This window comes from Eurypyga helias, unplaced genomic scaffold (assembly GCF_000690775.1).
Source record: "Eurypyga helias isolate BGI_N326 unplaced genomic scaffold, ASM69077v1 scaffold11509, whole genome shotgun sequence".
NCBI classification, from domain to species: Eukaryota; Metazoa; Chordata; class Aves; order Eurypygiformes; family Eurypygidae; genus Eurypyga; species Eurypyga helias.
This window is the reverse complement of record NW_010272869.1, coordinates 113625-124904: the sequence shown is the minus strand read 5'-3', so window position 1 is coordinate 124904 and position 11280 is coordinate 113625. Positions and strand designations below refer to the sequence as shown.

Genomic DNA, 11280 nt, shown 5'->3' with positions numbered 1-11280 from the left:
GTTCAAAGCCAATGGGATGAAGTCCCTATTCATCCAGTACCTTATTTAGATTTGCATTTCCACGCAGCTTGAGACGTATTTGCAGTAACATCCCCTACTTTGTGGAATTCAGGTCTCACTGGACACTGCAATAGATAACAGGCTTTTTTCCTTGCAAAGAATATTTCTTTCATCCCTTTTTCAGATCCAGAAAGACACATCTGCATCCTCCTTATAGCAGGTTCCCACATTTCTTGGAAATATTTACATGGGTAATAGCCAAAAACGTTGCGGGAACATGAATGGCCTAATTGGAGGGGAAAATAAGGCACAAATCTGTGTTCAAACAAAAAGTGGCTTTGTATCAGAAAACTCAATCATTTGCTGATTAGGTACATGATTAAACAACTCAAGGAATAAGAGAACATGTTTTTATGGTGTCCTTGATACTAAAATCTAAAAGAAGTGCATTCCCCTTTATAAATTATTTTCTTATTTGTTTTGTTTCTTACAGATGCTGGTTTGGAAAAGAGCCAGGGAAATATATTGACTACATATATCAAGGGCCAGTGATTCTTGTTCTTCTGGTAAGCATTTATGTGGGTGGAAGCATACCGCCATGTCCCACTGAGGGATGATTTGATAGGCATCTGTGATGTTCCACATCTGCTTTTATGTAAAATAAAACACAAACAAGGTCAGACATCTTCTCCAAAGTTGGCACAGTAGCTAACACTGGAAGTCAGAACTGCAGTGATCTGGTTTTGGCTGTTTCCTTCACCTTAGGCCATTCTTTCCTCCTCCCTCTGTAGTGTTGTTTGCGTTCCTTTGTATAGTGTTTTGAGATGTGGGAAGGAAAAATGTTCAAAAACCGGAGGTAAATTACAGTATCTGCTCATCCTCTTGAAGCTCCTGACAACTAGGGCAATTCCATCATGCACATGGATTAGAGAAATGCTGTAATCGTGGTAAGGAATTGTGTCTCCTCATACAGTCATCTACATCTTCTTCATCCCCATTGTTGCTGTGTATTTGTTTCTAAGCTTTCCCTGTTCTTAAGTTTCCTTTTCAGTGCCACCTAGAACTTACAGGCTGTTTATCTGTTTACCCAACACTCTGTCCCCTGTGCCATGAACAGTGGGCAGAGGAATAAGGAAACTCATTCATTTTGAACCTTCAGCTCAAATGCAGTGATGCTTTCCCAGAAAATACTGGGTGTGGATGGAGAAGATTAATGCTATTAGTAAGGACAATGCTGAAAAAATAGGTCCTACTCTTCCAGTCCTTTGCAGTAAACGACATCTAGGAAGAAGGCAGATGTCCTAACAGAGAATTCACAGGGCTCAGTGGGGTCCCCTCTCTTAGGAAACCAAGACTTCGTATAACTGTCCCTTACACCATTCCAACAGCAATGGAGAAGGTGCAAATGCTCCAGAGCAGGCAACCACTGACAGCTTTTTCAAGGCTAACAAGCCTTCTGCTCTCACCTCATCAGTGCTGTGCCTTTCATGTGATTCAGCATGAAAAAAGCTTCTCTGTTGCCTAGAAAGCCATCTACTAATCTGAATGCTTCCACACCTGAAATCAGGAGAGTTGATTTCTGTGTTAATTGTTAAGATGCAGTAAACAGGTCATATTGTGCATAGCTGAAAAGAGAAATAAGGTAGGAGGAGTCTGTTTCCATGTAAAATTTCTTTTCTTTATGTTCTAAGGAGAGAAATACAATCAGGGTGACACACACAATATAATTGTGTGTCACCAAGGGAGCCATCCCAAAAACACAAACAGCCTCACAGTAAATTGACTCACTGATACAGAGACTAAACCACAAACAAATCCTATTTAGACAACACAAGGTAGCAAGTCTGCAGTACTTGGAGCATTTAGTTTTCACATCATTACCTAGAAGTCTGTGAATCTACCATAACTCCTTAAGTCAACAAGATCTGTAAAATCCCTGGATAGTATCTCTGGCAGATACCATAGGTAGCTTAGAGCCATGAAAATAGCTTTGTTCTCCCCAGAAAACACTTTATTTATAGACCCCAAGGAAGCACAGTAAAGTGGTGGTACAGTTGGGGGCTTCCTCTTTATATACAGGTCATTGTATCTGCCTCTAATTCAGAGCAGCCTCAAGACCTTTCTAAACTGAGCTGATAACTATCCTGCCCTGAACTGACATTGTTTATTGAACCTTCCTACACTGGCCTGCACTTGAGCTCTAATTAAAACTCTAATGAGATAACAGCAGTATTTGCACTGTGGGGTGGAAAGCAGCTGATACAATTTAGAGGAGTAGCATAAGGGCAAGCCCTTCCTTCTTTCTCCTTACGGTTACTGCCATCAGAAAGCCCTGCTGGGTGAGGAAAAGAGCTCTCTGGAAATACGGTCTAAAAGGTAAATCTGAAAACTCCTGTTATGATACACTCTGATCAGGAGCTTATTCTATCAATCAGCAAAAATGTGTCTTCCCCCCCCTTCTTTTTTTTTTTTTTTTAACTGATAGTTGAGTCTTGTGTTTATAATTAAAATGCACAGCAGTGTGTTAAAGCAACTTGACAGGCTCATTATTTGATCCTTATGCAAATGAAATCAAATAGTGTATAATAACTCAATCATCAGTTATTATTACTGGAGTTAGTGACCCTTTCAAGGGTGCCGTGAGAAATGCTGGAGTAAGAGCACTGAAGTTTGACGTCTGCCATGTACTCAGGGCAAACATCACCCCCCCAAGTATGTCAGTATGCCTCTGCCTTAACATAGATGGGGACAAAGTGCTGCTTTCCTCTTCTCTCCAGTGAACAACGGTCACCAGAAATGGAAGACACAAAGATTTCAAAAATAGTACAACTCTGACCTCTTTCAGTCACAGCTGATGAGTTGGATTTGATCTAAAGAAGAATGGAAATGCTCAGCTGAAGTTCATCTTTTATGAAAGAACATGCAGGACAATTCTGTGCACTGCTGGAAAGACAGAGACATGAATGTTACTAGAAGAAATGAATGTTATTTCCAAAAAGGGGCTCCCACTAGAAGCTGAAGTCTAAAAACTTGATCAAATTGCAGTTCCTGTCCACATGTGAGCACTCAGCCTGTGGCAGTTGAAAGTGGTTTCACCCACCTTAGTTAAGTGCCCAGTGTACAGCTCAGCTGAGCCTTGGTTACCCCTTAGGCGAAGGTAGCATCATCGTGTGTTCTAGAGGCAGCATTATACCAACCAGTAACAAATTATTAAAGTGCTCTTGTTGGTAAATATTCCTACTTCCAAAGGGATAAAACCTGCTTCTAAAGACACCAAGTCTCTTTAAAGGATAGGAGGATTTTGCCTGTCAGAACTTATTTCCACTGGTTTTGATTTCTATATTTTCCCTGATTCTGTGCATTGAACTGCTGCACTGCAAGTGGTATAACACCAAGAAACAGGTTCTGCAGGAGTTCGGAGCCTTACTGGGAAACACAGATTGGCCAAAAATAAAGCCCTTTGATCACAGTAGAAGTCCTCAAGTCCATCTTTAAGCCATATTATTCTCTGGTATATCTAAGGGTATGAAAACTGAACAAAGCAATAGAGAGATTTGTTTGACTGCTTTCCTACTTCTCTTTAGAGGAAACTTAAACCTTGACTTGGGCTGGAAACAGGGAAACTATTTTAGAAACAATTTTAGAGGCAAAGCAAACTGGGTATAAATTCTGACCCAGAGTGTTGGGTGAGAAACTTGTATTTTTATTGACAAAGAATGTGAGGGAGCAAGTGTAGGTAAATCACCTGTCGTTGTTTCATTCCGGAATGGATTTTGGCTCGAACATAACCCAGGGGAGATCTAACCAGTCAGCCCACTGGGTGCTTTGAAATTCAGTTTCTAATAGCACTAGGAAAGTACTCTCCGTTAGGTATTTTCTTTTCAAATTAGTGTTTGGGGTTTTTTTTGAATTCTGGTATCTTTCCTCACACTGTCATATCCAAGTTTTAATCATACAGCCCTCTCTGATGGTAAAGAAGAGGCAAAGGGTTTGATGTACATGCCAGGGAACTGAATTTCAGCCTGATTTTATTAAGAAATATACATTCTTATGTGTTATTTTAAATGTAATCCCTGTCAAAGAACTGGTGAACCATGAAAACACAGCAAGATCAGGGGAGGAACCTCAGAAAACAGCACTGTAGGCAGTCAACCAAGCTGCTTTTTTTCCAGTAACTGCTGTTGTGAACTAGCCCCAGACACAAACTGCTCTGTAATATTTCTCAGAGATAAAATTATATTAAATCTTCAGTTTCTCAAAAAGGCAGGTCAAATATTTAGGGTTTTTTCAAATCTTACATTCAGCTTTAATAGATTTTTTTTTTTCCCCTTGTGCTTGAGAACTGAACAGTTTTCTAACCTCTGATTTTGGGACTTGTTGAAAATAATTCACCACAATCAATTAACTGCTGGCATAAGTGGTTGTATGAGCTGATTGGAAGAACTGGAGTTCACTTCTGTCTCTGCCTTCATCAGCTATTTAACTTTGAACAAGTTGGATTGCTGTGCAAGGTCTTAGTTTCCCCAGCTTAATGATACTTACATTCCTTTGTGAAATGCTTTGAGATCCCTGGATGACAAGTGCTGTAGAAGAGTTAAGTGTCCTTAAGAAGATGGGCTCAGCTTTATTGCAGCATGGAATTTAGCTCAGGAGGCAGCTGCCAGGTGTACCGAAATGGTCTTTATGATGGGCTAATCAGTAACAGCAGCATTTTGTGGTGGCAAGACCAAAGCTTGTCCCAGTACTCCACTGTGACCGCACAAATGCATTTTTGCAACAGCATCCTGTTCTGTGTTGTTTTCTTTTTCTTTCTCAGTAATTTCCAACGTTTTTTATTTCCTTTCTTGAGTACCACTGAGAACTGAGATGCAGTTTGCAGGCAGCTAGCTAGTGTAATTCCAACATTCCGTTGTAATTCCAATTCTTTTGTGAATGAAAATACCCAGGGCTCATAACTCTTCATGTAAAGTTAAGATTGCTTTACTTCCCCATTATGTTACCTTTATATCATGTGATTTCATGTGCCAGGTTATTGCCTGGACACTTAGTATTGTGAGTCCCTGTGCAGATCAGCCTTTATTTTTGCTGTCCTGAGTAACTTAGTGTCAATAAAAGTCTGTCAGCCCACTCTTCATTCTGTTTTATACATCACTAAATTCTGTATAAAACAGCACAGACCTACCTGTTGCCTGTCTCCATTGAGAAAAGAGATTTTTGTAAGAGCCTTTGGAGAAACCAATTTGAGTTCCTTTCAGAAATGTGAGTAGGCTATCCACTAGATCTCCCTTGTCCCCATGCTGACTCTTTCAGAGGACTCCACAAACCATGTAATTCTTCTCTTTTATACCTTATTTCTACACATGCTGTTCTTAATTTGTCCAGCTCAGCTTCAGGTGATGGGGTATAGCATTATCTTATATATAGCAATCACTGGCTGATGTTTTGGAAGACCATGTCATGGAGAATGTTGCAGTAAATATCTGAGTTTGTTTAGTTTTTCAAATCCAAGACTGTAGGAATATACAGTGTGTATAAGTACGTCACAGAGGAGAGTGGAGGTACTTCAGCTTATTAGTATTACTAAAAGAAGGAAATTTTAGTAAGTGACCATTAATATATTTAAGCTAAATTTATAAGACTTCTAGCATTCATAGAAGTAGGCTTCATTAGCTGTCTTCCAAGGGAAGTAAAGGAATTAGTAACAATTTATTTAATATTGCCCACTTGTGCAAAGGATGTTCCAATCCAACTGTTTACGGTAGCTATAGGACATGACTTAATAATTCTTCCCATCCTGTGTCCTAGTTTGTCAGTGTAACAATACTCTACAGTCTTCACACATTTAATTCTTTTTTCTTGAAATGTGCTGCTCTCTGCTTTTGCATGATTACCCTAACACCACGTAGGCATTTACACTTCTGAAGAGCAGAGCTGTCTTTCTGCCATCTTCTTACATGCATCTTTTTCCCATATGTCTTTGGAATTATTGCAGGTAGGGAAAATAGGTTTATTAAGGAATTTAACCAATATTTATAAAATACATACCTTTCTGATACCGTCCAATAGATAAATTTATAGTGCATCTTAATTTTGATTTTCAAATCCTTTTTACTTAACTGTAATGCTCCACTCAAAATGATGCTACATGTCCACATTGCTGAAGTTCCTTTCTTTTGCTCTTCTCAAAAAGCCATAAAGGTTTGCTCACTTGCCTTTTTATACTTAGAAGCATTACACCTATGTATGTATCTATGTGCATATCATTTTGTGGGGTTTTTTTTGCAAAAAGCATTCCCTAGTTCTGTGCATCTTTCTTGCTGATATAATTGCTCCTCTGAATATTTTCTTTGTTTCTGCTGACTCTTCACACTTATCCTTCCACTTCTGCATTGTTCTGTTCAGAGATGGAAAATTTTCTATTATTATTGCTGATACATCTTTTTTCCCTTCTCCTTCCTGTCTGACTGGCTTATGTTTTTTCTCAACCACTGGATTAATTTAGTTTTCCTATTGATTTTTTAAGATTTCTTTCTCTCTGCAGTTCTTCCACAGCTACCAAGGCTGCAGTTCATGACCTGCAAAATGTTGATGTCCCTGAATTTTTCGTACAGGACATTCATAGTGATTTTCACTGGTTTTCAAGCATGCTGTCATAGCTACACATAGGATAAAGATAATATGCTAATTTGATTACACCCCATCCATAATTTATCTCCAATTGTGCCATCATTGCTATTACTGAGTTCCTGTTATTTACATTTGGTAGCTGTGGGGTCAGTAATGTCAAAGTGTCCAATACCATGTACACTCCTGCAATGTCTCTTTCTTTCTATAGTTTCTAATTTTTTTTGTGAGATGTTCCACAGCCCATTAGAAACTCATATGACCAGCAGCAGTTGCCCAGAAATCTTTCTCAAAAATTCATCCTGCTAAGTCATACGCAGAATACTTCTCAGATAGGAAATCACATTTCATCAGTGCTGGTTGGTTCCTCTTTGAAGGAAGACTCTCTCTTGAGACTTCTCTTGTGGTTCTTACTGCCAGTGCATGACAACTTGAACCTGCCCAGCCCAGCAACAATATGGCCCTGTTTTAGGCTGTCATGTCCTCTCGATCCTTTTCAGTGTGCTGGTGTGCTGAGCTTCTTACTGCCAGTGCATGACAACTTAAACTTGCCCAGCCCAGCAACAATATGCCCCTGTTTTAGGCTGTCATGTCATCTTGATCATTTTCAATGTGCTGGTGTGCTGAGTTGGTTGTCAAGGGGCTATCACTCCCTCCAGGAAAGACTGGGGAGTGACCCGCAGTGTGCTTGGGGCTATCACTCCCTCCAGGAAAGAACAACCTGTGTACAAATGTTATTTTTGCAAGAGTATGTGTTTACTGGTGTTGCAACATTCAGCATTTTCCGGGCTTGTCAAGTGAAATAGTTGGAGAGAACCCCCATGGAGTCAGTCACACACGACTGGAGACTCCGTGGTAGTTGACTTGACTGGGGAGTGACCTGCAGTGTGCTGCTTTAACAAAGCTTTGAATCCAAGATGTTTCAGGAGAGACAGAAGGACCAGTACAGTCGTAAGAGGATCACAGGTGGTGTTATAAGGTTGGAAAAGAGGCCGTGGTCATGCTCATGCATGATGCGGGGCTCTAGTGAGGAAACAGTGTGATCCCAACTAGGACTGAAGTTGTGTTTGGACGTGGGTTTAGGTGACAGTGTGGGCAAAGGCCAGGGTCTGTGTGCTGGTGCGTAACAGACATTAGCGAAGGGAGGTGTCTGCTCATTTAGCACTCTCTCCCTTCCCCACTAAAACATGACTCCATCCCATACAGTCTTCAGGATGTCGTCAGTCCTGCTCTGCTTGCCTGAAGAGTTGGTCTTTGACTGCGGCTCTAGGGAGCCTCTTCCACAGTCTCTCCGATCATGACCATCTGCCACATTACACCTCGCTCTTCTTAACAGCATCTCATTATTCCTCATCAGATAGCATTTTCCAGCACTTTGCTGTATGCCAAAAGGAGTCATTGTGGTGCCTGTGACCTTTGAAAGGGAAATTTTGGTGATAAACTGCCCTGTCTGAGAATCATGTCAGGACAGTATGATCGAACAATTAAATTGAGCCATTAATAAACTAACACACTACTCATTTGAGGTCAGGGTGACAGTATATAATGCCCCAAATAAAATTACAGTTCTGAAGTCAGTTTGGTTTACTTAATCCTGGTACGGATTTTACCACACCACATAAAAATGCAAAGTCTAAATAGAATAATATTTACATTTCCTGAATGAAGAGTACCAAACATTCTAGGAAGCGCACAAGTACAAGCTTTCTGTGAAGCATAAAATAGGAAACCCTGCAGAAATGAGCAAAATAAACGCTGGTTGCCCATTAAACTCTCAAAAGAGAGGGAGGAGAGCTTAAAGACTTCCCATTTAAACTCCTGAGCTTAAGGAAGACTGCAAAGAAGCCATCTTAGTCCGTGTTTCCTCTTTTGTGCATCTTGGAATATTTAGGCTGTTTCATCTCACTAAGGGTGATAAATTTCCTCTCAAATGGAATTTGGTTTCTGTGATTGAAAATTTTTATGACCAAAATCTTCCACTGAAAAATTTCTTTTGGTTCAAAAGTGATTCTGAGTTTGTATGTTCAGATTTAGAATTGATCAGTGCCAAAACAGGTGGTCAAAATGCTTTTTGGATTACTGGCCTATAACTCCATCTGGGGGCTCTGAATTTTCATCTCAGTTTAGAAATGGAAACACGAAACTTCCAGAGCCCTGGCAAGATATGAAAACTACTTCTTTCCCATCTGCAGTTGGAGAGGGTCTTATTCTGGCAACAAGGATATTCTTAGCCCATTATAAATAAAAGTAAGAGAATAAGAAATAATCTGGTCTAGTCTATCTTCAAGACCTCATCTTTGGAATCATTTTATCTATTGATAAATATCAAGGGAAAAATACTTAGTTCTATTTACCATTATGAAGCAGAAAACATGTATAAACAGAAATTAATAAAATATCAAGTGAGATTGAAGATAAATAAAAAGGCTGCACTGTCTGTCATCGTTACGTATATTCATCAGTCCATTTATGGAACTGATGTGTGCGTTTTGTTAGAGTTGTCCAGTTCTGAGAGAAATTAATTTGTTGACACAGAGCTCCAATAATAACAAGAAAGTCCTTGATGAGTAATTGTGTATTTTGCTAGATACAGTACAGAGGCTCTTTTCTAGGAAAACTCACTTTGCCATAGTAACATCTTTTCTCCTTTGAAACGCTACTCTCTATATACATAAGGAATAAACACCAGAGGCTTCATCTTTGCTTGTAAATCAGAATTAATCTGGTAGTCACTAGAACTGTATGGATCCTCTCCAGCTGACAAAATAGCTCCATTTCCATTTCAAAGACTTCAGCTTTTACAGGCTGTGGGCAACAGCCTGTTCCCTGTTTGACTTCCAGATTGTGTCTTCTGTCCAGAACGAACTCAAGCCGTCATCCCCATGGGCTGTGGTATCAGGCCCAGTGTGGACAAATGGACAGTAAAAATGCATCTCATTATGCAGTGAAAATTGATCTTCAGATTAGGCTTCTTAAAGTGCTACTAAAAGGTCCTACTGAGCCAAATATCCTTCTGAAATCAGTGTTCTTTTAAAAGAATTCATTAAAATTGAACACAATGAAATGTGTTTCTGGTAGGCAAAACTAGAAACACGTATTTTGATGTTACCACATTTACATCTTTTGCCTTGGAATTTTTTGCTTGCTAAGCTCTGTCTTTGAGAGGTCATCCTATTCAGGTCTTAAAGATCTCCCAGTCAAACCTTAATGGAGACAAAAGGGAACCCTTGATGTTGGTGCCTCAGAACTGGATTTAGGCTTTCGTGTAATATAATGTCACAGATCCTCAGTAGATACAGCGACATCCGTTCAGTTGAAGCTCAGATGGGATACCCCTGGACAATCTGAAGATCACCAGATGATGGTGTGGGCAACTGGTTCAAGTCCAAGCACTATTTATCCAAAAACACTCATGTAAAATATCTCAAATGACATAGTTTCCCCCTTGTCTCATCTACCAGCCCTTTGTTTTTTTTTTTTTAAAAAGACTGTTTTGCAGGAAGAGACAGACCAATTTTGATGCCACTTTTTTATGTCCCCCTTCTCTTGGAATGGGTTTCTATTTTCTTTCCAAGGAAATTTATTTTCTTTTCAGGTTTTCCACCCTCCTCCTCCTGAACTGCTGAAGCGTAGTACTCGCTGACACTGGGTGTTGTAAAGATGAAACCAAGAGGGAATTGAGCTAATGATTAGTCAGGGGGGAAAAGCTCATTGAGACACAGAGATGAGTCGCTAACACCTGTCTCAGAAAATCCTCAGAGTTGGCCAAAAGCTAGGATTCTATACTTGGGCAGTGTCATTGTGTATTTGTCCTCCTCTTTCTTTACACATCAGGGTATGCATGGTGATCAGAAGACTGGGTGTTAGGTCTGACGTTTGTCCTTAGGTGACTACCAGGGCTTTGACAGGCATTTTAAATCCATTTATTAAATGTTGGCAAAGTGCAATTGTGTGAGTAAATGTCAGGTCTGGAGTTTGGAATAGTTTAAACGTGGGACTCTCCCTAAGAATTCAGGGGAGTTTGGATCCAGGTTTGCTATTTACACAGGAGCCATTTATGAGGATCAGAACAGGAAACAGAATTCCCAGCTCTGAGTTTGTTTCTGCAGTTAGGTAAGGTGGAAGTTGTGATCAGTGTTTATGGAGATTTGGGTGAGCAGTGGGACAGATTTTCTGTAAATAGCAGTTATTGCTGTAACTGAGTGAGTGGCCAAAGCCCCTGTGCTGACCTGTGTTCCTCTCCCCTAGAAAATGTCCTTATCAGGCTTTCCCCTGACCCCTGAGCAGCTTGTTAGAAGTGACCACCGATGTATCTGCCTTCCCCTTGCTGCTGTAGACAGTTGTGGTCTCTTATCAGCCCTGTGTGACATGTACCAGTGCCACTCACAGGCCCTAGCTATGCCGAAGTGCCTCATGGTACTCTGCGTGGGTAGCTGAATGTGGCCTCCATTGGAATGCTCCACTCTTGGTGGTACCCAGCACCAAGAGCTTCAGCTGAGACAATCAGTATTAATGCTGCCAACCAGATGAGCAAACCAGCTCTCACCGGGGATCAGTGCAAACGTACCTGAAAATCTGGGTGAGAAGTGTTAATACATCCTTTCTGCAGGTCATCGTCGTTTTCTTTCTGCAAGTCTTAGATGGGGGAGATTAGGG

At 40.4% G+C, this 11280-nt stretch overlaps 1 protein-coding gene across 1 annotated transcript in view; it reads left to right on the top strand.

The window, feature by feature from the left end:
- Window positions 1-493: 493 nt before the first annotated feature.
- Window positions 494-11280, top strand: part of LOC104515353 (corticotropin-releasing factor receptor 2) — a gene marked incomplete at its 5' end in the record, with an annotated part of 33527 nt that continues 22740 nt past the window's right edge. Inside the window, one exon of the mRNA XM_010159291.1 lies at window positions 494-566. Within this exon, the coding sequence (XP_010157593.1) occupies window positions 494-566 (73 nt within the window). The remainder of the gene's footprint in view (window positions 567-11280) is intronic.